We start from the raw sequence: 27,513 nt of genomic DNA on the forward strand, positions 1-27,513 counted from the left end.
TTACTGTTGCCTAGCTTTGTTTATTGGTAAATCACTTTAGTAACCTGAATTCACAAATAAGCAGTAAATAACAAAAACTACAGATAAACACAGGTTACACATGCAAATTCCTGTTCACATATCACATGTGCAGGTACATTAAGAGCACAGTTCTAAAGATCCTTGACGAAACCAGATTTTAACAAAAACGGTTTTAAAATGCAGGTATGAAAAAATTACATGTGAAGAATATAAAGATACCTTTTTACATTTCAGGACTCAAATGCTGCTTTTGAATATACTAGAGATGTACGACAGCTACAGGATTCAAGTAAAAGCAGGAAGAGCTCAAGGAAATAATACTGGTCAGAGGAGAATGGGCATTTACTTTTCACTAAAAATACACGGAATAGCTGAATAGGAGAGTCTATCAAGAGCTTAGAAAAAAATCACAAAGTTGTAAAGCTGACTAATCACTAATTTTCCTATTTGCTATATAACAGCAATGACATTAAAAGAAACTGCAATTCAACATTTAAAAATGCAACTTACATTTAAAGACTTCTCAAAAGTGAAATGCAATGACAGCCTTACACTCAAAATTAAATATCTGCTAGGCTCAGACTGAAATATGGAATGTTCTAGATAAAATAAAAATACAGTGTTACTTTTTACTGTTTATTGAGAATGGAATTGAAAGACAATTTCTGAAGCTTGAAAGTAGTAAATTTCACTTAAATGAAGTTTTCTTCCCATAGATGAGCTTTCCACAAGGGTGCAAGATTTTTTTTCTTTAATAGCTTGAAGTGTCAAAATGAAAACTTGTTGCCATTCTCACATTAAGAACAAATTTTTGTCATTAACTTAACTGCATATGCTTTTTGCTACAACATTTAACACATGAACAGACCTATAATGCCTACTGTATTTCACTAAAACAAAAAAGAATACAGTATTTCCATCTACTACTTGTACTGCTTTTAAAAAAGATTAACATTAAAAACAAAGCCATTGTTTTCCTTACATCTTTCCTTCCTTTTAAGCTTCTTTCTTTTGCCTGTGGTCTTCTGCCATTTTATCCAGAATTTTCTGTTAAAAGAAAGCAATCATATTTCAGATATATTTAAACAGTTTCTCACAGTCGCAGCATCAATAATAGAAACATAAATCCAATTTTCAAGTTGTAAAATCTGTGAATATTAGCTGCAAAGGTCATAACTAACACGACTGGCACTTCTCCATATACTGAAGTGGAGCTCCTCTGAAGCACCACATTATCATGTCACCGAACACACAGCTCGCCACCACTAAATACCAAATGGCAGCCTCTGCGAGCATTTACCCGGCCCTGCCGTTAACGCCTTCCTAACAGGCTGGCAAGCCAAGAGAATTACTTTCCATTTTGTCATGGACTTGTGACAGCAACTGTGCCACTTACCTGGTTGGAATTTGCCATCTATAAAGCCAGGGACAAAACATGTCCCCACCCTAGAGAAGGGTTATTTTGGAAGTTTGAGGAATTTGTTACCACTTCGATGACATTTGGTAGCAATATCAATGCATCTATTCATTTACTCTTACTGCTCTCAAAGTGAACGAGACGCCCAGCTAGAGAAGTGCCTTGTTGCCATTGTGAAACCACAGCTGCATTTCCCCACTTCCTTCCCCGATTCTAAAACCACACCAATGTTACAAAGTCATTCAAGAGCAGCTCGCTAGTCATTTGTGCCATGGAAAAAGCAAATCAAATCATGTTTCATTTAAGTAAGTGATAAAGTTAATAAATTGGGATTATCTCCCCCACTTCCCCTTTTACATCAAGTCTTTAAAGTCCCATAATCAGGTACCTCAATGGAAAAAAAAAAAAAGAAAAAAGCTATGGGTGATGGATGAGGTGGGTTTTTCTTACTACAAGATTCCGCGTGGTAATTGATTTTCTGATCTACTCCTTGATAATGTTGTTTGCTTTGTGACATTTATTTGTGCCATCTGCCTTCCAGGGCCCTGTATTTGTTTAGGGTTCCCTATTATTGCAAGGGAGAGAGATGCCACCTTCTTCTTTTCTATGGAACCCCCGGGGTTTGTTTTCAGCTCAGTAATCGACTGGTATGAAATCAATTTATGTGAACACTGCATTATTACTAGAATTTTGTTTAGGATTTCCCTTTCTCAGAGGTGATATTTAAAAGCAGCTCACAGTACACAAAGATACAGCAGCAGCATTATCATTCATGCCATGCAATCATGTGATACCTAATCCAATTAGAAATTGTAAAACATGCTCACAAAATCAGAAGTTGCAAATATGGATTTTTTTTTTTTTTAATATATAAAAACTTCAGCTTAAGCTCTGTTGACTGGTTAAAAACACTCTCAAAGGGACAACTGGAAGGGATTTGAGTCAACTGTATTTACTCTGCACCACTACTTCTAAGCCTGGCCTTTACTCCAATCAGAACGCCCTCTTTAATCCAAATTTACAAAAAAAAAAATGCTAGAGCCCATCTTTAAACTGTGTATCCTGCATATTATTTTCACAAGATGAAGTTTTGGAGAGGTCTAGCTTGAGTTAAAAGTTATAGAATAAGCCAATTTCCACTGCCTGAAAGCTTTTTTTTTTTAACTCAGTCCAGTCTCATTCAGATCTATTCCCCAGGAAAGAATCACGCCATTTAAAATGAACAAGTTTTTGCCTTACCTTCAACTTTTGATAATGAGGAAGGCTGCTGCAATGGGTCTTTTTTGCAACATCTTCATTTGTGTAGAACAGGGAACACAATTTGCAATAAAACCCTGTTTTGGGTACCACATAATTCACACCTAGAGAAGTAAACACCACAAAATAAACTAAGAGATCTACTCTATATCATTTCTTTTAATGTCATATGTCATTTCAGCTAAATCTTAAAACCATAATTCACTTTACATTAAAAGCTGCTTTATCTTTAAAAGTCCTTGGTTAGTTTAGTCAAGCCGGGGCCTAGTAATAACTAAATATGTGCAGGCTTTGCTTTTTTTTTTTTTTTTTTAAATTTAAAAGCAACCTTTCAGATTAAGGGTCCATTTTATTGGTTCCTTCAAAAGAACTAACAACGTTCTGTGATCAGTATCTGAGTTCTGAGTATTTAGTATGAATCTAAACTATTATCACTGTTGTGATTTGTGCTATTAATTGAATTTGTGTTGCTAAAAATATACCTCTTTCAATTTAATTTCTGCCTAAGGAACGTGTTATGGAGAACTGTATGAAAATAAGGGGAAAAAAAAGAAAGAAAATACTAGGGTTAGGGGAGCAGTGAAGAAGGGGAGAAGAGTGGGAAGCCCTAAGATGAAAGGCTCAGAGGCAATGTGTTGCCAGAAATAAAAGTCAAATGAAATGAGAAATGCTACTGCAATGCACAGAGACATATTTGAAAAGAAATGGAAACAGCCTTACCAACAGGAATGTTTGGCTGGTATGGCCCAATCCTAAATTCATCTGGAACAAGAGATTTCTCTTGGACATTCTTTGTTTCCTGTTCATCCTGGGTGTCTGTATTTTCCTGGGCGTTTTTCTCAGTATCCTGTGCTGTTGTCGTATCAGAAGCTTCAACAGTTTCAGCCTTCGAATTATCTTCGGTTTTGGTTCCATTTTCTAACGTTTCATTTTCCTGCTCTGGCTCCTCAATCTTGTCTACCTTGATTTCTGCCAAACTATCATCGTTTTTGCCAGCAGATTTTACTGCCAAACCTGACTTGCGGAGTTTTTGATGATCTGAGTCTTCTTCATCACCAACCTCATCTAGAGTGACAAAACCTTCCATGCTCCGCGGAAAGCCACCCACGTATCGCTGTTGAGAAAATGTTTTCCTTATGTCAGCTTATTCTTATATTTTTTCCCCTCAAACTGTCTTAAGTTTCAGAAGAGAAATATCTTCTCCAAATTCCCTCGAAAAATGCTCAAATTCTTCCTTCAAGACCTACCTCACTCATTCAAAATGTTACTCAAGCATGCAGAAGTGTAACAAGCTCTTTTTAAAAGTACTCCACTGTCCCAGAATCAAGTGTTCAATTTCAGAATAAATTTTTTTTTGCATCATGAGGGTCCATTGTTTCATCATATCAACATGTGATCTTCAACTTGAGAATTTCGGTATCTTTTTGCTATATTCTTACTTTGAAAGTCCTTCTAACACGAGTATTTTAATTTTAAGTGGAAGTCATTTTGGAATACACAAGTTTTGTTTCTATTTGAGACAGTCCCACAAGTTCCTCAAATTCATGCCTGCCTAAAGGGTAAAACCTTACCAGAACAATTCCATGCCCACTAATAGTGTGAAAGTTCATTAAAAAAAAAAAATTAAGAGCTCTTTTTTAACCAGTGGAAAGCTTGGAGCTTCCACATTTAAAAAAAAAAAACAAAAAACAACCCTAAACACACCAACCACCAAATCTGTGGAGGTCTCTTGAAATCCAGCTTCATTAAAAGACAGTGAATCTGTCTGAATTCTGATTTTTTTGAAACATTCCTGCTGATACGGAGGCATCAGTATTCCGCGTGCTGAACAGCAATAGTGAGTAGTACTGAAACAGCATTAGCTTTACATCTGTGCCTTAAGAATGTAGGTCTTCAAGGAAGCAAGTTTGGGTTTTGAGGCAGTTTATCATAACGGATACCCACATAATAAGAAATAATCACTGCCGTTTGCATTGGCAGTATTAATCCCAACACCATGTAACTAGCTTCCTGACAGAAGGATCCCCCAAAATTGAAAACCATGCACACTTCATTAATAAGGAACATGCCTTACTTTTTTGCAAAACATCATTCCAAGTCAATAAAGTTACTAAAACGTCGCATGCTACTCCACATAACTGAGTATGATTAAAAAAGCAGCTGGTAGGACATAAAAAACCATGAGAGTGTGGGATCATCTGGTGCAAAAAAGGAAATTCACAGCAAGTAGCCTATGACTGAAGACACTAAAGCTAATTTCCACCCCCCCCTCAATTGGAAATGGGCCTTGGCTAACCACAAATGGATGTGACTACCTTTCTGGCTAAGTAATTTTTTGAATGTCATTGTTCTGCTCTGTGCTCAAAAGAGTAACTACAGCCAGTCTCACGAGAAACTGCTCGGGAGAAAACAGTTCCTGGCTGCTTAGTATTAGTCAAAAAAGGGGTGAAGAGAAAGGCAAAAAAACCCCAGGAAGGGACGTGGGTAGAAGCCCATAAGTTAGCAGTTTCTGTCAAAACGGAAACAGTGATTTATAACTGATTCCATTTGCAAGTTGCATCCAATGGGATCTTCCATTTTCTTCACAGGAGCTTTAACACCTGTTTCTCTTCAGACAGGTCTGCCATGCATGTGTTTTAAAGACACATAGAAAAAGATCTGAAATAGAATGTACTGTGGTGTGCTATTTAAGTTAGACAGGGTTTTCCACACTCAGGTACCTTGCTATATTATTACCTTTTTAAGCTTTTTCTTTGTTGCTGGATTGGCCACAACATTCCCCTCAGTTTTTACGGTCACATCATCAGCTGTGTCCTTTTTTTCTTCAGTAGTCACATCAGCTAAATTGGCAACATCTGCATCATCTCCTGCTGAGCTGCCACTTTCTAACAGTGCTGCTGCTTCCTCCTCATCCACTAGCAGCTCATCTTCAGATTCAAGGAGTAAACTAGGCTCATCTTGGTCTGCCTGTTCACTACTTTTAGTACCCGATGGCTCAGCAGCATCATCTTGTTTCTCCTCTTTCACTTTATCTTCTACACTGCCACTTTCAGGTTTCTGAGTAGCATCTGTTTTAGACTTCTTATCACTTGGAGAATCTTTGCTGTCTGGAGAATATGTCCTCTTTCTGTAAAGAACAAAGAATACTTGCTTGTAAACCTGAAGAGAGCCCAGAAATTACTAAAACAAGGTAGGTTATATTTTTCTAGACAAGCCTGAAAAAGATTGTTTTAGTTCACAAAATGGAAGGTTGAGGGAAACCTTGAAGGATACCATTCTTCAAATACGCAAAAGGCTGGTGCAAGGAGAAACTGTCCTTACAAGACAGGACAACTGCTCATGGGTTTAAATTGCAGGAAGGCAAGGCTAATTAAGGACTGGAAAAAGATTTCCTGAGGAGCCTGAAGAGGCTGTGGAATCTCCATCATAAGAGGAAGAGGGTAGGTAGCATATTAGAAACAGTTAATCTCAGGGCATAACAAACAACAATTCGATGTCAGAGCTTGCCTGACTTCTTTTGTATAATTTCTGTACTCTGGATAAGGTATTTTCATATTTCTTTTAAACAACATTATGCTTTAGCAACAGGAAATTACCTAGTTTTATCCTTTTTCAGCAGTTCAACTCCTTTGTTTGGAATCTAAAATAAAATTTAAAAAAATTGTAAGTCACAGTAGAGTATCATTTATACAACTGTTGCAGCATTAATGCAGACCAGACAGCACAATCTAGCCAAGCACTTCCAATTACGTTAATCTACAGATACTCTCTTACCATGCCCACCTACTAACCAATTAATAAACTGCTATTATGTTAGACAGGACCTTACCAACCTAAAAATCCCATGTCTTTATTTCACAGTAATTATCAGTTATTCAATACAAAAAAAAAGGGATATCTTGGCTCCAGAAAAATCATATACAGTTCCTCTTTTGTTTATGAACTGATACAGTGTGGTGCAGGCAATGGCACAAATCAGTCTTACTCTATACTCTTCTCCCTATCATTAGTAGTGGGCTACATGGAAAGCTTTAGCAGACTCACACCACTTCACTTATTTATGAGTTACTGAATAGGAAATTCCACTTGTATGGCAGTAACATGGAAAACTATTCAATGCATTGGGTAAGTATTTGAATTTGCCATGAAGTGTTCATTTTTGGTGCATGATCACGTGCAATAGTAAGATTTCTTCATAGTCCACAACAGAAAGCTTATGTTTTTATGAGACAGCTTGACAGTTCAGATTTCTCCTGCCTTTCTACCTAGTGTGCTAGTTTGATGGAGAAAGTCTTATAATTGCAAGAGTATTAGCCTGGTGTTAGGTCAAAAAAAAAAAAGTATCAGCCAACCTTTCCCTTCCTTGATATGAACTACACGTGCAAAGGTGCAGTTACATCCTAAGTTTTGATAAAGCTTATTCTTAAAAATTAGATCATAAGACAATCTGTCTGTCTAGGTAGTTGGGGTTAGTGTCCACAACAGGGATCAAAAAGCTTTCCGGAGCTAAAGAAAAAAGGTTTTGGATGGCATCCAACACAGGAAACACATTCTGTTGTAATACTTCATAGTTTAAAAAGGAGTCCCGAATAACATTTTGTCTTTTTTCTGTACACAAGAGTACCTGTACAACAAAATGGACAAATCGACGAGCAGCTGTGAAAAGCCAAGAATTAAGCATACAATGTATGAGTACATAGTTCTGCCACCCGCATGGATTTTACTCACTAACCATTTTCACAGGAGGGTGAGGAAAAAAGAACTTGCATTACAGAATGTTCTAAATGGAGAAACTTTACTTAAAATCTACACCAATTACTCTAAAATCTGAATTCTAGTAGTAGTTTGGGTTTTGTTTAATCTTAAAGGAAAATCCTTTTACTTTGTTCTAGGCCTCATAACACCACACTCATGCCAAGTAACTGCACTTAAGTAGCCAGAAAATACTAAAGTGAATCCTTCCATTTTACAAGCAGCACTGACTTCTCAAGATAAGTGGTAGCTGTCTTCTACTTCACTTTACACTTCAAACTACAATTAAAAAACTAAAAACACTACTTACCCTTAACACCAGTTTCTTGTATTTTTCAGATAAATCCACTTTCACACATCTGCCTTGGAACCAAAGCGCTTTGTTGGCACAATGCTCAACCATAGCTAAAGCATCTTCTCTGGTCTCCATCTCAATGAAAGCCTGAAAAGATTAAAACACACATTAAAAACAACTATGAAATACACAACACTTTTGCAGGCAAAGCTATTTAACTTAAAACACAGCATTTCCAAATGCTGAAACAAAATTGAGACTCAGCTATATCCATCCTCTCCAAAGTAGCCGCACATTTTAAAATTTACCAAAGTGCTCTATATACCCCAGCTTTTCAATTCAGTAATATCTGTCCCATAGAAAGTTCTGAAATTAAACAACAGGCATTCAAATAATCTGAAAAAAAGTCACCATAAAGTAAAATATGATTCCAAATGAAAAGCATCTGGACAATGAAACTCATTCACTTGGTGCTTAAGTATCTGGGAATTCCAGGGTAGCTAAGAAACTACCCCAGTTTTTTTATTTTTCGAGAGAAGCCTGAAACAGGCAGCAACTGCTGGTCTAATAAGCCCTGCTTTAGAAGGTGTTCCTCCAAGAAACAAGCCTATGACACACTAAGTTTGCTGAACAAGCTTTTAGAAACACATCTGGGCTAGAGTATCATTGCCAGATAGAAGAAAGCTGTTTCTGCATCCAACTTAGACAGCAAAGGATTTTATTTTTCTAGTGAAATAAGGTCAGGGAGGACTTCCTAGGGGTCATACAATAGATTCTAGTAATTTTTCACTCCACTAGTGTGGCATTAGGGGATTCAGGCACTCATCTCTTCAAAGAAGCACTAGAATTTCCTATTTAACTCAAGAGAGCAACAAACTGGGACAGCAAAGCTGAAAAAAGATTTAGAACTAAATACTTTAAACTCCTGTGTATTTCTAGAAATCATGTACATGCACATCCAAAGCATTTTACTATACACATGCAATGCACTATCTTCAAATTTTTTTTTTTTAAAGTTAGAGGGCCACAACAGGACTGCTTTTGTTTAAAGAATGAAAAATAAAGGGTAAATGAAAGAAACATGTAATAGTGAAATATATTTGTTAATGTTTCATAGATAATGTTTTTTCAGCCTTAAAAAAAGTTCCAAGACTCCTAGAAATCTGCATAACAAAAAAATTAAGCCTCAATGCTAAATACACCTTCTTTACAGCTGAGGCCTGTTCTTTTTTTTTAAAGCAGCTCACATCACAGTAACATTCTGCAATAAGCTAGATAGCAAAACACCACCTACATAGACCTCTAATAATTTCCATATCTATGCTAGAGCAAGAAAGTCTACACATGCACCAATTAAAGGCACATCATTTCTTCACAGTTAAAAACCTCAGTTTCAAATCTTCACACACGTATGTTCCTATGGTCAGTTACCTGGCTTTTCATTCTCATGAGTATGTAGTTCTTAATTTTTCCATACGGTTCAGCCAGTTTGAGTACTGCGTTGTCAGAGTATCCCGAATGAGGCAAATTGCTGAGGTGAATCACACGACCAAGTTCTGGTTTTGGTGGCTCAGTTTTTTGGTCAGGTTTACCTTCGGGTTTCTAAAATTAAGAGGGAAAGAAATTTTTTAAAGTACATACTACATAAAATATATATGGGTGACTGTCCCTTGATTAAGTTGATACAGCTGAGAAATACATAAATTAAGAATAACTTAAATGCGCCTCATAACACTGACTGCCCTAGGTTAAAATAAGGTAATGTTAAAAAAGCAGAAGTGTTTTACCTTTATTCTTTTGTATTTCTGTGACAAGTGGACTCTGACTGGTTTACCAAATACCAGTGCGGGTGTTGTTGAATAGTATTCTACTGCAGCCTGGGCATCTTCAGTGGTCGACATTTCGATAAATGCCTGAAATCATATAAAAACAAATTAAGCGCTACTCCTTCAAGAATTAGTATTTTTGTTTAAAATCTCAAGCTCCTCCTTGCCTTCCTGTAAAAACAGCTGCATCAAAAATGAAAATTGCCTTTTGGTTACAACATTAACTGACCTGCAGAGCTTGGCATGAATTTCACAGACTTTATTTAGGTGCACAAACAGAACTATTTGGTTTGTTTACATTCCACCTAGAATTGGATTCAGAACATTCAATTGCTTCCTGCTTTTTCTCTTCTATGATACTGGCTTTTTCCACACTTCAAAATATGACACACTGTATAATACAAACTAAGACCAAGTAAGTCTTCAGAGAGTATTAGGACAAGAACAGAATTTGCAAGCATAGTGTATTTTTGAGAAAGCTATAAACAACCAACAAGAAGGATTTTTTTAACAATCTTTAAGTTAAAATGCAGTACTACAGCATTTCTGGAAAAAACATACTAGTCACTCTTCCTTTCACACATGTGACCTTGGTGACGTGTGTCATCTTGCTTGGTAGCTAAGTAAGTCCTTTTACAAAAATTAAGCTCAGACAGTAAGCATACTAAAGACACCAAGCAGTGCCAACAGCAGTACTAAAGGGCCTAATCTTACCTCATTGATTTTGTTTAGAATCAGGTGATTTGTAATTATTCCAAATGGTTCAACAAGCTGAAGCAGCTGATATCTCAAGTTCTTGCCCCTCTGGAAATCCATGATGTGAACAACTCTGCTTGTTTCCTGATGAAGACAAAGCATGCACACACAACATGAAAAGAAAATGTGTATCAGCTAACCTAAAAAGAAAGCCTGTCAAGGCCCTGCTCTACTTCTGTAATTTTTTTTTTTTTTAAATTTTTAAATCTTCAGTAGTAACCAAAACGAGATGCATATAGAAATGACACAGAACCTCCAGGGATTTCCACAGAGGAAGATGCCTGCCGTGCCAAAGTTGCCTTTCTATACGTTCATGTCCCACAGCTTCATTGTAAGAGAACGTTTAAATAGGGTCTGTACGGTTTTGGAACAAATATTTGTAGAGTACTTGGCACAACGAAACCCCAATCTTATTCCAAAGCTTCAGTATTTCCACACAAATAAATCCTAAAATCTCACTTTTAAAGACAATTCATTTATTAAAAAAAAACCAACCCAAAAACCCCCAAAACCCACCTTATGAAAGCAAACAAAGTATATAACAAAATTGTGTTTTTTAAAAAAAAAATTTTTAATACTAACCACTCTGCCCTTTTGCATGTGTCTCGGTCCTTGCATATTTCCATTCCCAGCTCCTTTAAGAAATTAAAAGAATAAGCAAGCTTAGTTCAACCTGTAAGACTGGTATTAACATGTCTCTTCACAAGTTCTGAAGAGATGTAAGTCACTTGTAATACTAAACCAGAATGACATCAACTTTTAAAAACTAATTATTTCATTACAGTCTGAAAAGGTTGTTAATTTGTTTATTTCACAGCTCTTGTAACTTGAGGTCCTCCTTCCTGATCATTCTGTTCAGTTTAACATTAGTGAAAGAGCTGCATTTACTGATGTGCAGAAATAGCAGAGAATAAGTAAAGTCCGTTGAAAAAAAAATCTCTCCTGTTCATAGCAAAACGTCTCCGTACACAAAAAATGCGAGATCTCTAACTACGATACACTTTTTACAACTGAGGTTTTAGGTGTAGAAAGAGACTCCTAGTTTTGGTTCCAAAACAACACCAATTCTATCGTAATGCCCATTTTACTAGGAAACACCTGAAAAAAGCCTTTTGGATAGTTTGGCTCAAAGTCAAGTTTGAGATGTTTTGAAAAATTAACATTATTTTAATGAAATTAAGTATGAATGCATCTATCATCTAAAAATTCCTTTAAAGTGTCTGAAATACTTGTACTCTGTCAGGATACCTAGGTAAACTAATTAGTTTTGCTCTTTTAGTCACTCAAACTACTTAAAAGGTAGAAGTAACAACTTCAGGCAAGAACCTGATTCTTAGCCTGCCTTCCTGTGAAGAGGCTTGCACCATCTGTCTTCCCATTTCTCAGTTGCTATTCAAATCTATTTGTCAAATTCATTTGAAATTAAGGGGGAAAAACACTTAGGCCATTGAATTCTTGCAAGTTTCACAAAAAAACCCCACCAACACGCAGCTAATCAGAAGACAGATACAAAAAACTTCTAGACAGGAAAAAATACAAGTCCAAAACCTGTGTGGATTAATCAAACAGTTAAAAAACCAACCATAATAATGTGGCTGGTAGTTAGCAGATGGTAGAAAGGTGAAAGTGTGGGATCTCAGTACCAGTCTTTGGCCAGGGAGGGACTAAAGTGTTTCAGTTCCACCGCTCAGAAAAGCAAGTGTTTTGTTTTGTTGTTCTAACACACTGATAACAAACTAAAACAAGAAAAAAAAAATCAATTAAGAACTTAAGTCTTGTAAAAGTAGGCGCCTGTTGATGTTACCTCTTGGCCCAACAGGAGGTCCTCCAAGGTGGAATGGAGGTGGTGGTGGTCCCAGGATTCCTGGTGCAGGGTTTGTGGATTGCTGCAACATAAAGGGATCACCCCTAGAAAGAGGGGAAAACACACCTTAATTTTAAACCAAAAAACTGTGAAGCTTTCATTCTCAAAAAACCCCTAATTTCTACAGAGCATCTAAGGAGAATTCAACTTTAGCTACTTTTACTGTTGCTCTTCAGCTAGTAGAAAACAAAGGGAGGTATCCATTTGAAGAAAAGGAGGTGTGTTGTTTCACATAAAATGTTAAGAATGTCCTCTGCTTCAAATAAAAAATTACAAATCCTTTAAAATTCATTACTACTTACATTCCATGTCCTGCATCACTGTCAGGATTCCATTCTGGATATCTTAAAAGAAACAACAAAAAAAGAAAAGGTAAGAAAAATACAATCTCCTCTACCTATGTAATAATTTTCATACAAGCACAATAATTTTCATAAAACACACGGTAACACTGCCCACTGCAGGACCGCTACAAGAGACGTGAGCAGTATCTACTGACAGAAGTGCTATTCTTAATGAGAAGTTTCCTACACTATATGTAACATGTCTGCCAACTTATAATACAAATTGCAGTTTGGTTTACAACAAAAATTTAGAAGTTGGTATAAGCGACTAGTAAAAATTACAATAGATTCTTAACTGTTACGATCCAACTCTCTCAAACGTTACATATAGATCAGTAGAATTCAAAAGTTATGAACAGAGATCCCTTTTTTGTCCTGAAGATGCTCTTTTGTTTTTATTCCCTACAAGGCACAGCATGTTTTCTAAACCTGCTTTGTGCAATGTAATTGACCATTATTTAGTTGTACATGCCCTCATGCCGCAAGAATGTTTACTGTACTTCAGATTCATACATTTCAAGCAGCAGCTGACAACGTCGGCTGTGAGTCGCTCCATTGATATGATGGTTCCACTCCTGCAGCAAAGTAAATAAAAATTAACAGCCACATATGGCAAGCCATTTTTAACAAAATAATGTTGTATAGCGCAGTACCTTCTCTTCTAAGCTGAAGTATCGAAGAGACATAGATAACAAAATCTTTTTGTAGTGCTTTAAAGAGACACTGAAATTGGACCTACCTCTTAACTCCTAACCTGGGTGAAAAGGTGTCTGATGAAAAATGTCTTGCAATCTATGGGCTCGATCCTGCCTCAGAGGTGCAAAGCTTACCAGGGGATAACTGCTACAGCATACATGCATATCATAGTGATTTCAATTTTTAGAACTGGATGCTGAGATTTTTTTTGTCTTCAGTAATTTTAGAATTTCCTCCACTCTCTCTGCTTCATTCCTCAGACTTTTAAAAATTAATGTCAACTAAACATTCAAGTTTTTAGAACCATAAAGAAGCCAAGAAATTGCAAGGAATTCAGAAAGGAAAGACTAAAAGAAATGAAAGTGCATAGCTAGGACAAACCACAAGTATACAGGTGAAATATAAAAATATATGACCATTTGAGGGGAATAATCAAGAAAAAAAAGGAGATCTAAATCAAGATGGTATAAAGGAGGAATAATGGAATTAAACCAAATCAGCCAGGTAACTCCTTCTGGTTCTGGCTTTAGCACTAGAAAGGAATGAGGGCTTTCTGCTTTTTCTCTGCAGACTATTTTGATTACGGAGTTATTTATTTCAAGAGGAGAGAAGGCACGGGGACTCCTCCTTTATCAAAGTACAGAGGCCTGATCTCCATATCCTTACATTCTTACAAGTAACAGCTATATAGTTTGTGCTATATTCGCATTTGTAAAGTGACAGAACTTGTGAAGTTTCCCTGCTGCACATCTGTGAGCCACGGTCTAATTTCCACTCTGCTGCTCTTCAGTAAGCAAAGGGAACAGCAGAGACACATGGGGCAAGTCAGCTTTAGGTTCACAGAGAAATGAAGGGGCGAGTAATTATGGATCTTTGGGGGGCAGTTTAACAACAGAAGGTTTTCTCTTATTGCCTACATTTTCAACTGTGAACACGTATACTGCACTGGCCGACTGTTTCATCTGTCTCTTCTTACATGTATATTTCTGCTCAGCACCCACAAATGATTTTTTCCTAATCCCTCATCTTTCCTGATTTTTAGTTTCCGCCACACTATATCCATCCTTATGGATACAATGAGACACTCCTGAGGCTTACTGTCGAGCTTCTGTATGCTAAATGCTCACCTTGCACTTTCCACAAAGGAGAAAAACCTGGATTTAAAGTCTCCCATAAAGTACTATCGTTAAGCTACGCTACAATATTACTCCATGATACACAGAATATGATGTGGAGCAAGATGAAACTTTCATCCATTTTATCAAGATGATGTAAAATGAGAGCACCACTTTTTGTTAACTGCACAAGATGTAGGCTCTGCAACTATAAATTAATAAATATACTGGCAATTAGGATGGAAAAAACCCACCAAAAACCCCAAGCAAACCTACCTATGAAACATTCAATAGTTAAAACCAAAGTTTTTTCAGTTTAAAACTTGCTAACAAGTATTAGGACTATACTACAGAAAACAGTTCTTTAAACAGTAAAAAACCCTCTAAATTTGGGTGCATAAGCTGTAAAGCCTCAGTGGCTGATTCTGCTAGATATAACATGCTTTGAAGCTGTCTTAACATGTAATTTAAAACTATTATAAACTGAAGTAGAAGTTATCTGCAAACCAGAGCCAAAGTTTGGGAGATCTAATTCTGATTATACTTCAAATGCTTTTAAACTGGCAAAAAAGGGAGATCTGACATATAACTTAAGATTTTTTTTCCCCAGGGAAAGTTTTCAGAACAACAATGGCTCATCTACATTATTAACTTTTTATTAAATACAATTCTTAATCTGGACTTCCCTTTACTCCCTGCCTCTACCCAGTCTGAAGCGTCACTCCTGAGGTTGCAGGGCACTAGATATTTACAGATGCTAATTAACACGAACGCCCAAAGTTAAGCTAGAGAAAACCTGAACTGAGTTTCTTAAAACTCAGATTACCTTTTGCCTCAATTGATGCGAGCAAGAGGACGCACTGTTCTTCAGAAAATTAGGCCAAACGTAAGCACCTAATTTTAGATAGCTCTCTTATTAGGGACACGGCCATGTTTTTCCTTTGAGATGTATCACCATTTCAAGTGTTTAACCTCCAAACTCATCTGCTCACGTTGCATCAGCCTTTTTCTTTGGCAGGGAAAACAATCCCTCCACATCTAACACTTCATTCCTTGATAAAGGGATTGGGATTGACAAAATGCCTAAAAAAACTGGGGCACAATTTACTTCACAATTAGACAGAAAACAAACTGAGTCTTAAAATATATACACATCAAATTAAAGAAGCAATTAAGAACATCACTAAAAAAGAAAAAACAGAGGGCTAGTCTGCCAGCTTAAGTTACACTAAGGGTGTTTAACCCCTTGCTCAGGCTTAAAATACACATTGCTTTCTCATATGCTCTAAAAAAAAATCTTTTATGATATTTTTATTTGGAGGTGGGGAAAATGAGATTTTGATACTGCAGTAATAAGTTTACATTGTCCCAGCTAAGAAAAGCATTCCCTTTCTGCTTTCCATAAATTTTGGTTCAGATCAGATTACTTTAAAAGTTAAGTTCTACTTGATTCAATTTTGTGGGAGACACAAAATAAGAAATTCTGTAACCGTTAGGTATGCAAAGCAGAGGAAAAAAGGAGAGAAAGAGAAAAATTCTTGCAGTGACATGATTTCTGTAATTAGAAACAAAGCCCAAACTTGGGTCATAAGAAACAGATGATCCAATCTCAAATATTTTATGGTGTACTAGCAGTTTAAGTCAAAGCATATTCCTAAAAAAAAAGATGGGTTTACATATTACAGAAGAAGTCAGCCTCTTAAGTTATGCTGTCAAAAGAATTTGGTATTTCTCATACCTGGAAAGATATTTCATGTTGGATATCCTTTCAATAGATCTTCATACCAAAGCAAACTAAGAATCACAAGGCTTTAAAATAAAGTGCTAAAAAGAACCCTACTTACAGGATTACTGGTTGTCATCTTCAAGGGCCTCAGAAGTTTATGTTTTCAATCTAACCAAATGAAGTCCTTTTACAGAACTGAGCATGGCATCTAAACTGTTAACACTTAAAACCTTTTATGAAAATAAATGTCAAATATAGGAGACAAGAAACCCGGATTACTGTGATTATTTTACACAAAAAGTAATTAAAGCAACACAAGTTCATAAACTGCCAGATCAGCTCCAGTCATACAGTGTGTGCTCTAAAACTGGTTTGATCATTTCCTTGCAGGGACAGAACAATTCTCGTGTTTCAAAAAGATTAGATGTACAGAAGCAGCACTTTTTGAGAGGTAACTGTAAAGAAATGGTTAGTAACAGCAATTCCACATTGTATCAATTTTACAGTAACAGCATGTATCATATTTTCAATTGAAGGCCTTCAAGCTAATTAGCCACTAATTGTGACAAGAAGGGCACTGTATTAGCCAATTAGCCAATTAAATTGCCTAGTATACTGAAAATCAGCAAGATGAGTAAAATTGGAAAAGCTGGAAGTGAGAAGGCTCTGAAAATAACATCTGAATAAACAGGCCATTTTGAGTAACCTGCTACCTTTGCAGAGAGTAGAACTACTCATGAATAAACTAAGAGGGAAGTCTCAGCATAACCGAATATACCCGAAGATCCACTCTACTTGTGAGCCAAGTAAAGAACACTACTAGGAACACAGAGCAGGATACTGCAACAGCAGACTGATTGCTCGGAGAGTCTACAGGGATAGATGCAACATGTGACAATAAAAAGTGAGTCTGAAGTGTCTAAGAAAGTTGTGAAAAAGGAGAAAAATGACGACAAATTTCAGCCATAGTATGAGATAGAGTGTTAAAGTGAAATTAAAAAGGCAAGAATGAGCTAATCTAAAACGTGGTTTTTACTTTTGCAAATAAGTTCCAGGGCTCTACATTAACTCTCTCCCTTTGGACAGGGAAAAAGCAGAACTGTGCAAGAATGCATCTTAACTACATATAAATCAGCAATCAAGACAGATGTGGAGGAGAGCTGAAACTAGCTTCCTGAATAGCACAGTAGATACACTGCAAAAAAAACCCAAACCAACAAAAAATTAAAAAACCCACCCAAAAACTGCTTGAATGCCAGATGTTTGTGGTTAAGAGAACATGTAGATGTAAAATATAAATAAGATATCCCAGCAGATGATAGTTGTTTGACTTGAAGTTAAGCAATCTGGGCAAACAAAATACATTAATGTAAAGCCCTGGTTTACAATGTTTGTTAACAATTACCTTGTAAATAAACCAAGTGCCTTTTTCACTCTCAAACCAACTTTCAGATCATTTCAAAAGCAACCAGGCTATAGAAATAATTAAAGAAATAGGTAAAAACAGAACAGATACTACAACGTAAAGGAAAATAGAAGTATCTGGTGCATAACTCACCTTATTAGAATGAACTGGCATATCACATATAGAGCACAGATGGGGATAACCCTTCGGTAAGAATCCATGGAAGTCTTCAATATTGCTATTTGGAGGAGCACCTCTCTTTTTCTCAAAGAGAGATCTCTCAGGACCAGGACCACGACCCATTCTGTCATACTCACTGTCAAATTTATGATAGTTATGCGAAGTCTCACCATAAAAAGATTCATCCCTACACCTTTCTCCATCTCTTAATCTGTCATCTTCATAATCCATTCTGTCATAATAACCAGATTCTTGAGAACGACTTCCATGGTCATAGTCAACCACTGGGTTGAGACTAGGACCACGATCATCAAAGCTATCTCTTCTAAAATGCCTTTTTTCTTCCCAATCATCCCTAGGTACTCTGTACGGTGGTTCCCGTGTGGATGATCTGCCATCTCTACCATAACCTTCTTCAGCTCTCCTCCTTTTAAGTTGTAGAAGGATCTGAGGCAAGTTTTCAGGAGTAATCTTGTCCTCGGGATAGCGACTCAGTTCATCTAAGTCTCTAGCAGACAGACCAAAGCTGGCCAAAATGTTAGTGGCCTGGTCTGCATCTCCACGGTGCTGAGAAGACAAAGGGAGCGGACCTCTACTTCCAATGTTAAATATAGACTGCAAATTATGGGAAGAGGTACTACCAGAAGACAGTGCACTATGAGATCCTTGTTGGTTCAATGAAGAACTCATTCCAAGATTCATTAAGCTAGCAAGGCGTGCAGTACCCTGGTTCATCCTTCCAAGAGATGCTGGCATATTTAAAGACTGGGTAGCAGCAGCAAGAAGGCCTATTCCTGCAGAGAGGTCACGCCCATGACCTTGTGAATCCCTACTCAGAGATGACTGCTGGAATGACTTGGACATTGTAGAACTATAGCTTGTCTACTTTATGGATCAAAAAAATTTCTTTTTTTTTTTTTTTTTAAGATGGCTGAAAAGAGAGCTCACACTAGAAAGCTAGGCAAACTTCACTTCAAAAATGGTAACGCCAAGAAAGAGGATCAATAATGACTGCAGATCTTCTTCAAGCTGAGAAACACCAGACAATTCTGTAGAAAAACAAGCAGTTTTAGTCATAAATCCCTTTAAACAGATGCAGTTTTAAACTTATGCATCATGTTGATCTAAAAAACATTAGATCTCAATCTTACAAGGCTTTTATTACATAACTTAACAGATTCAAGAGGTACCCAGAACCTACATATATTATTTCAGACAAAAATACAGTAGTGTTTCCTATACATACTACTCTTCTTCTACAAAAAGCTACTTGCATACTGAAGACAAGTGAATTTCAGAAGTTTGGGATGTCTGAAAGCATGTAAAGTTTACTAGCATATAAGCCTCGATCTCTGGTTAATGGTTTTGTTTACACCCTACATTACTGTACGGTGTCTATGAGAAGACCACAAAAAACTTAAGCCCATAGAATCCAAGATGACTTTGGCATATAATACATATTTGAAAACGAAACCTATACCACCACAGAATAGGACGAAAGGAAGTTAAAAGTAACTGAAGTTTGGGCAAAAAGTTTCTGCTGTAAGATCTGGTAAATAAGACCAAACATAATATTCAATCTTTATGCAGTAAAATTCAAATTACCGATGTGAAGACAGATGTGAACAAGAAAAATAAGTTTTAAATTTTGCAGGAAGTAAACAAGACCTCTTGCTCAAATTGCAGTTATACTGATAACAGCACTTAGGAAGTGATTCTTTACTCTGTTATATTGCAGCTGTGACATCAGCCTGTACTCGCAGACCTCAAGCTAAACAAGGTCAGGCTTAGTACTGGGATGGGAGACCCAAGGAAAACCCTGCTCCTGCAGAAAGAGACACTACGCGAGTCAGGAGATGGCACTACGCCCCAGCCAGCCCTGCATGACAGTGGCGTCCATGTCTCTTACCAGCATACTGCTTCCTTGGTTCAGGCCCAACACTTTGATACCATGACCACATGTGGTAGTTAAAGATCCTAAAACAATACTCGTAAGAGAGAGATACCTGCCCCGTGTCCCACTAAAATACTAACCTAGTATTTAAATATTTGGTTCAGCTGCATTTACTTGAAGTTTTAACTAACCATGTATCAATATCCACTGTATATTTTATGGTGCAACAGATATATTTCATAAAATGTTCTTTTTTTTTTTAGTGCAGAGCAGAAATAAACTGTGATACTTCTCCCCATACTCTTTCAGCCTTGGGATAGATACAGAAAATTTAAAGCAATTCAACAGACATGAAAACATTCCACCAGGAATACGCTGTTCTTGGGTCCCTGATGCGGTAAAGCCCTTTCAAATCTCTGCAGAACAGTTCTGCTTCTCCAGCACTGCCACTCAGATGCACATAAAACACATAATCACTTGAAAAAGAAACAAGCACAAATTACATAGCTCCAAATGAAATCAGCTTCTAAGAGAACAGGTACGTTTGGGGAGGAATGGAGAGGACAAAATGAAAGCAAGGATTTTTCCTTGAAGAGACCAGTTCTGCAGAAGGCAATTTTTCTTGTACTGGAAACAGAAGAAAAAAGGTCAAGGTTATAAGCATGTCTCTATCCCAACTGCCTACTCAATCCGGAGCCTTGTTTCAATAGCGCATAAAGTTTTTTCTACTTTAAGTTGAAAAGCACTTGGGTTTTCTTTCTCAGTAGCAGAGTGTTAGAAAATGATGCATTTATGTAGAAAAATAACGGACTGTATGAGATACATGAAGTACACAAAACCCACACAACTCTATCTTTGAAAAGTAACTGCTTTATACAGTCTGCTACATATTCTGTTATCAGTACATCTAAACTCATACTTCAGCTATGCTTTTAAGATCCACATACGTTGGAGTCACTTCAAGTAAGCTTACTTGTGTAACATTTGGTTAAGAATAAGAGATTGAGAAACATGGGGTGGAAATAAGTTTAAAAGTATCTGAGGCAGAATACAGAAAAGCACTGCAGAAAGCTTCAGAGGAAAACAGTAAAACAAGAATATAGGGAGAGCAGACAAGGCAAATTCTAAGTGAGATATCCAGGACAAGCTGACCACACTAAAGAACACCTGAATAGAAAGCATTTAAGAACTATATTGTAAAAATCAAGACTCTTTCGAGTTCAAACATGAGAGAAACATTAATATTCACCTGGGTACCGTGTTTTATCTTACACACATTCAGTAATCTTCAAAGTACTTTATGACAATTTTACAAATTAATCCTTACTCCTTCCATTTTTACATATAAATTTCCTTCTAGTTCATTCACACACTTACAGAATGGTTTGAAGCTGAACTTACTAGGTTCTTCATAAAATCAGGTGTTCCAGAGGGCTTTACAAATCTGACCCTGACAGTGACTCAGCAGACAACCACGTGGTCAGGAAACACACAGTGTGTCCTGCTGTTAATGCAAGGACCTGCACTATTCAAGTTTTCACTAAATCAGGAAAGTTCTCCACTCTTCAAAAATACCCTTTCTCTTCAAACAGATGCTCACTAATCCTCTTGTCACAATTTTCAATTGGCAGTTCGTTGTCCGCTGCTCTGGAGAGATTAGCAGAGAACAAAACCCATCGCATTGCAGTCTGGCACGGACCTGGGCTGCAGAGAACCTGATTACATGCCATGCTTTGACCCCACATACACATGGAGGTTTTGCATAACCATACCGTGCTGCTGCTGCAAACACCCACAGAGAAAGAAGCAAAGGGAAAAATAAAAACAGGAAAGATGGGGGGGAAAAAACAAGACAAAGAAACAAAGAGGGACAATCTTATGAAAAAGCGTGAAGTGGGACAGTAAGACAATTGTATGATGAAGACAGAATATAACATCGGCAGTTGGTATGCTAGCCAGCAAACTGCCCTACACCTAATTAGGTATTCGAGTGGAGTACTTACAAAAACTAAGTTTCTAAGTTATCCTCAAAAATCACTATTTATCACATCCCTGTCATCTTGCAATTGCTGTTGTACTCTACTCCTAACCGTCCCCATTCTTTAAGATCAGATGAAGACAACAACAAAACAAGGTGGGGGAAGAGCACTAAAAATCATACCAAAGAATGTTTAACTTCCACATGGTCAGGTTTAATATGTGATTCTAAGATAGCATTTCTTGCGTTGATCACTTCTGAAAGATTTCATGCCAGTATCTGACAGAGACATGTTCCCACGGACCAATGCCAGCTTTTAAGCGTGTGTGCCATCAACTGAGTCACAGCAACAAGATGAGTATGACTGAACAATGCTGTCTAAAGATCCAGACACGATTTAGCCGAGTTGAAAGTGTTATGCTAATTGTTCTTCATGTAATTTCAGCTATACTGGGAACAGACAGCCTTTCAGATATACATTTTTAAGATCTGTGGACAGAAATTTGGCCATATTAAGATTTGAAAATATATAGTACAAAGCAATCTTGAAATAAGTTGAAAGTCAAAATGTTACTAGATTTCCAGACAAATGCGGACAATGAAAAAAACATTTTATATCTACAAGTTGCAAAAGAGCTTTCTGTAAAGGCAGACAACAAAAATAAGAAATTTGAATCCTACAGAATACACTGCTACCAAATAAAGGCCAAAATGAGGCTGATTTTCAAACACTATAGAAGGTTTTCCTTTTCGTGTAAAACTGATTATAAACTCTTTTCAATAAAACTTATAGAACTCTTGCTCCACATAAATAATAATTTTGTTCCTGAAAACAGTTTAGTTCAGTGAATTCTTGGGATACATTGATCATGCTGAACATGGTAACCTTAGATTACCATCTTTTATGGAACACCAGTAGGCTGAAAATAATTCCCTAGCTCTCTACTCCTTCTAACGCTCTCAGGTTTTTTTTTAACCCGTGCATACATATTATAGCTTTAATATTAATGTTATTTTTAGAACAACTCATCTTTTACCCATTCCTCTTCCACTATTTATAGAAAAGTCTCAAAAATGAAAAATAACTGTTTTCACTTTCTAGTCAGTTTCACTTTCACTTCAAAATTACTCAAAACACATTGAATTTAATCAAACTCACTCAATTATGGTAAAAACATGAAATAATCTGCAGGCTGAAAAACACCCCCTCAGTTTGTAACAACACAAGACTTTTGAAGAACGTACACCCTTGGGAAAAAAGTCTCAAAGAAGTTTCACATCCACAATCCTTGCTCTTTGGATAAGGGAGGAGAAGAAAAATCTGTAAATGCTTATGCGTTACACTCAGTGTAGCAATCCCTTTTGCAGCAATCTATTCTGCTATGGAAGAATTCATACGCTTCTTGGCAAAACTGTCTCCAACACATCATGGCAAAAAAGGTTACTGACGGAAGAGATCTGGAAGTCCAAGTGACAAATTTAGACAAGACAGCTCCCCATGTTGCTCTGAGAATTAACGGTAGTAAAAACAAGAACTTGCAAGGAAATAAGAAGCAGATGTTATCTAGCCGCTGAATGACTCAGTGTAATGGATTTGAAATCTACGGGATTACTTTAACTTGGACAATACAGAAAAGGCCACTGTCTTTCCAAAGGCAAAGGAGGAATTGTCTAGCAGCCTCAGATAGAGAAAATGCAGATTATCACCCATTTCAGGTACCAGTATTCAGAGTGGTTATTTAACACTGCTGTTTCACATGCAAGAAAACAACTCATTCTGTTCAACTGATCTTCAAAGGTCATGACCTCAAAAATTGAAGCAGCACCTGCCACACTGGATGCATGCGCTTTTTTTGTGCACAGATTAGACAATCTGTTTCAGGCAGAACAACTGGAAGAGTTTCATTTCTTAGGATTATGTTCAGCTTCATCTCAGTGACTTGCTTGAGCAGAGGAGCACACAGCAATCTGAGATGTGAAGTTACTGTAACCGAGGATTGCTTCAGAACAGAGAAGTATTACATATGAAAAAGACTTATTTATAAATGGGGAATTAAAATGACTAGTTTAGCAATTAAGAATCTTAAAAGAACTTACAGTTTTCAACATTTGAATGCAGAAAAGAGCACGGTAAAAGATGCTGATTTCCTATTTCTGCTCATTACATAATTTAATAAATTCAAGCATCCTTCTTTTTGTATGAAGTGCATGGAAAAAAGTGCATTTATTCCTTTACAGAAACAACAGAAGTGAAAAAAGGGTCCAAGGAACAGTACAGAAAGAGTAGAGGAGGCAAAAAAATGTGTATTTTTAAACAGGGAAAATAGAAACAGCCAGGAACATATAGAATAACTGCCGTCACGCGTACTGACCGCTCCGTAAACACATGATTACCTCTATGGCTTCCATGTACTCCTTCCTACTACTTGTAAGTCCTCTCTTTATCACTACCTTCAGAGCTCCAACTCTACAATAAGATGGATGCACACAGGTTCCAGCACCTACAAAAAGCTTCATGAAGCCATTAAGACTTGGTTCAACAGAAGGGGTCTGCCAAAAACAGAGTCACTGCAGAATGATGTAGTGGAAGCTCTGGTAATAATGACTGTACGTTCGTGCACTTGGCACAGTGAGGAGACAATCACTATTCATTCACATCACTTTTGGAGATGAATAGCCTCACAGGCACCAAAACTTTTGACAAAACCCACCCACTTATGACAGAACATACCACAATTATTTCTTAAAAATAAATAGGTCATACATAAAGCGATCCAAAGACCAAATCAGAGAGTGAACCACTGTAAGAGAGAACCAATTTTACCTTTTTTTTTTTTTAAAAAAAAACAAAACAGAACACTCTTGTATTCTGATTTGGTAAGTGATTAAAAAGCCTTCTGACTAATCAGTGAATGTAAGTCTGCCTCCAGGCATTTCCAGAGCTGGGATAAAATCACATTCTTTCCCTGCTGAAATCTTGCATGAGGTTGTCGAGATGTATTCTAGCTGCAGAGAAGAATCAAGGGACTCTCTGACTGTTCTAGTGCTCAAAATAAAAACTCTCTTGTTTAAGTTGTAACTACACAATATGGTACTTAAACACTTGCAAACTAAATTAGTTCAGAAATATTGTGAGGTATTTGCTTTTGTTTTCAAGACTTGTTGACTTGGAGCACTGAGGAAGAATGCAAGCAGCACAGAGGCTACAAAAATACACTCATAAATTAACAAATAAACTGAATGGAAATAATTTCTTTGCAGCTTTGCTTACAACAGCTTCTCCCCCAGATTTGCTGAGCTACCCAGAACACTGTCAAGTACTAGATTACAAAATATCTTTGCATTCACCAAAAATCTCAGCAGAGATGTGTGCATGTCACAGAGAAGGGCAGTAGACATTATTTACTTCTTTATTTGCCACCAAATTAATGAGCATTTTTATTTAAGTGTAGTCCTGAATAAAGCAGGTGGCAATTACATTTCAGTTGTATGGATCATAATACCATTGATCCTTTATTCAGTTTGGAGCCTCAAAGACTGACTCTTCTTCCCTCCTCCTTAATTGGTTTTTAGTTTTTACCTTTAGGAACATGGATATTCACATTTTAAGGATGCATTCAGGAATTTCTCTTGGTTATTCTTCCCATCATTTAGTGCTGGGATGTATGTAACACCTAGGTATGTGCCAAACACTGGAAACTGAAGTTTTCAATACACGGTAACTTTAAATAGCTTCTCTAAAACAAACACACAAAAAAGGCTCGTGATATTGCAAGCCTCACCAGATCATTAGGAAGCCATCAAAATTCTTGAATTTGTTGTTCAGATTTCATCTCCTTACCTAGTGCACAACGTAAAAGTACGGATATTGGGTCACCACTGAACAAACACATGTACGAGGCTCAACTGCCAATATCCTCACTCAAATTTAATTATTCCATGTAATTCAGTAATGAATAATTTTGTGTGGTTTTGATAAAATTCAAGACAGAAGTTCACTAATTTCTCAGTAGTACATTAAAAATGTTAATATATGTTTCACTACATTTTGAAAAAATAATGTATGATTTATCAAAATTTTCAATGTATTAATATGTTTCAAAATCCAAGAAGATTAAACCACTGGATCAACAGATTCTTTACAAAGAAGTATCAGAAAACACTCCCTTTTCCTCTTCTGAGGCACAAAAACTACAGACTGTTTTAAGAGACTTACGTTTTCAACAAGAGTTGCTCCCTACTTATCTTACTCTAGGAAGTCAGGACCATCTACTCCACCGATAGTTCAAAAAACCTGAAGAATTTAAGGCTGAGTAAAAAGAATAAAGGCTATTCAATAGTTTAAAACAGTATCAGATACTTTTTTCCCAAAGGAAGCTTTGTGGAAAGGAAAAAAGATGCACATTTAAAAGAGGGATTTTTCAGCTTGCTTTCTACAGCATAAATGCTTCATGTATCAGAACAAAGCAGTTCTTCAGGTTCCCAGAAAGTTCTTTTTAACTTTTCCTTATTTTCAGCATAGGTGAACTTTAGATCTCATTACTTTGATTCTGGAAACAAAATATGTCTATAAAAAACATAAAACGTTAATAATCCTCCACAGGAGTGAGGGGGGGGAGGGGGGAAAATCCCTGCAGCGTGACTTGTAACCACAGCCTAAATTGTATGAAAGTGAAACTGAGTAGAAAGAGGAGTCAAACGGATGCTTCCGCTGTCAGTATTCTTAATGCTCAATTCATTAATTCTTAATGCCAGATAAACATCAAAACCAGCAGTTTTTGAGACTAACGGCCTTCAGAGACCTTAAGGAGGCACGCACGTTATTGACATGCTGTTTAGCTTCCGAGTGGACGTTTCTGGGGGCTGGGGAGGAAAGATGCCGACTCTGAGGCCTCAGCTGGAACCAGAAGCGCTAGCAGGGCGCTCCGGTAAAGTTTCAGTCAGGGAGCGAAGCGTGGTTTTAGCTGGGGTCACCCCTGAGAACACGTTTTACGTGCCGAAACACCGAGCAGCCGAGAAGCAGCCCCTCTCCCTGCCCTCAGCAAGCGCTGGGCAGTGCCAGGGAAGGGGGCACTCGGCCCGCCGCTGCGCCGCAGCGCGGGGAGGACGGCGCGGCGCAGGCCGGGGCAGGCCGCGCACCGCCGCCGGAGCCGGCCCTTCCCGGCGAGCGGCCGGACGCGGCGCAGCAAGGGGAGCCGCGGGGCGCCGGCGGGCCGGGCCGGGCCGCGGCGCTTTGTTCGGGCCCGCCGGAGGCCGCGCGGCCCGGCCCGGCCGCAATACCGCTAGGCGCGGGCGGGGGCGCCGGCGGCGGGCGGCCCGTGGGGCAGCCGGCGGGGCCGCGGCACCGGCCGGGCCCGGCCCGCCGCTCCCGCATGCGCGCTGCTGCCGCCGCCGCGCGCCAGCCCCGCTCCCCCCCCCCCACCCGCTCCTAACGGACGCTCCCCTCTCCTCCCCCACCCCCACCCCGCGGAGCGGCGGCCGCCGACGCCGGTTCCTAACATGGCGGCGGGCCGGGGCGGCCGCAGCGCCGCTCCTACCTGCGGGCCGGGGGCGGCGGGAAGGGAGCGCGGCGGCGCCTCCCGTTCGCTGTCGCACCAGCGGCGGGGGAGGGGAGGGACGGAGGGACTGAGGGAGGGAGGGAGGGAGGGAGGCGGCTGCGCGAGCCCCGCGCACGTCTCGCCGCGCTCGCGAGAGCACGCCCGCCCGCTGCCCGCCCGCTCACGTGCCCGGCGGCGGCCGCCCCGCTCCGCGCCGCTCGCCTCCGCGCCGCTCCGCTCCGCTCGCTGGCGACGGCCGCCCGCCCCGCCCTCCGTGTGTGGATGTGGCCGGGGGTGGGGGGGGAGAGGGAGGCGCCGCCGGCCCAGGTCTCGCGAGAGGTGGGAGCCGCTCACCCTGCTCTCGCGAGAGTCCCGCCGCGCCGCGCAGCGGCGGCCCGCCGCTCGCCCCCCGCTCATTGTCCGCGCGCTCCCGCGGGGGCGGATGGGAAG

At 38.6% G+C, this 27,513-nt stretch overlaps 1 protein-coding gene across 5 annotated transcripts; it reads right to left on the reverse strand.

Moving 5' to 3' along the window:
• MATR3 (matrin 3) lies at positions 1 to 27,236 on the reverse strand. Of its 5 annotated transcripts, none has more exons than XM_050905579.1 (15): positions 27,064 to 27,207; positions 17,628 to 18,703; positions 13,046 to 13,107; positions 12,491 to 12,532; positions 12,129 to 12,232; positions 10,907 to 10,959; positions 10,283 to 10,408; positions 9,530 to 9,655; positions 9,174 to 9,344; positions 7,758 to 7,889; positions 6,292 to 6,335; positions 5,432 to 5,822; positions 3,416 to 3,809; positions 2,678 to 2,799; positions 1 to 1,068 (listed from the first exon to the last, which is right to left on the reverse strand). In XM_050905579.1, exons 2-15 carry the CDS (start codon positions 18,516 to 18,518, stop codon positions 1,018 to 1,020), a joined length of 2,709 nt encoding a protein of 902 aa, XP_050761536.1. In that variant the 5' UTR covers positions 18,519 to 18,703; positions 27,064 to 27,207; the 3' UTR covers positions 1 to 1,017. The 5 variants fall into 5 exon arrangements, with proteins under 5 accessions (XP_050761536.1, XP_050761537.1, XP_050761540.1 ...); XM_050905580.1 differs by lacking the exon at positions 27,064 to 27,207 and adding an exon at positions 26,346 to 26,364; XM_050905583.1 differs by lacking the exon at positions 17,628 to 18,703 and having other exon boundaries at positions 27,064 to 27,236.
• Positions 27,237 to 27,513: the final 277 nt, after the last annotated feature.

The sequence above is a fragment of the Gymnogyps californianus genome, chromosome 14 (genome assembly GCF_018139145.2).
Source record: "Gymnogyps californianus isolate 813 chromosome 14, ASM1813914v2, whole genome shotgun sequence".
Taxonomy (NCBI): Eukaryota; Metazoa; Chordata; class Aves; order Accipitriformes; family Cathartidae; genus Gymnogyps; species Gymnogyps californianus.

Coding starts and splice junctions, on each gene's coding strand:
- MATR3 (XM_050905579.1), bottom strand. CDS start 18,518: ATGTCCAAGTCATTCCAGCAGTCATCTCTGAGTAGGGATTCACAAGGT. Junction 9,656..10,282: donor TTCTAAACAAAATCAATGAG/GTAAGATTAGGC, acceptor ATATGATTTCAG/GCATTTATCGAAATGTCGAC. Junction 3,810..5,431: donor CAAAGAAAAAGCTTAAAAAG/GTAATAATATAG, acceptor TTTTCTCAACAG/CGATACGTGGGTGGCTTTCC.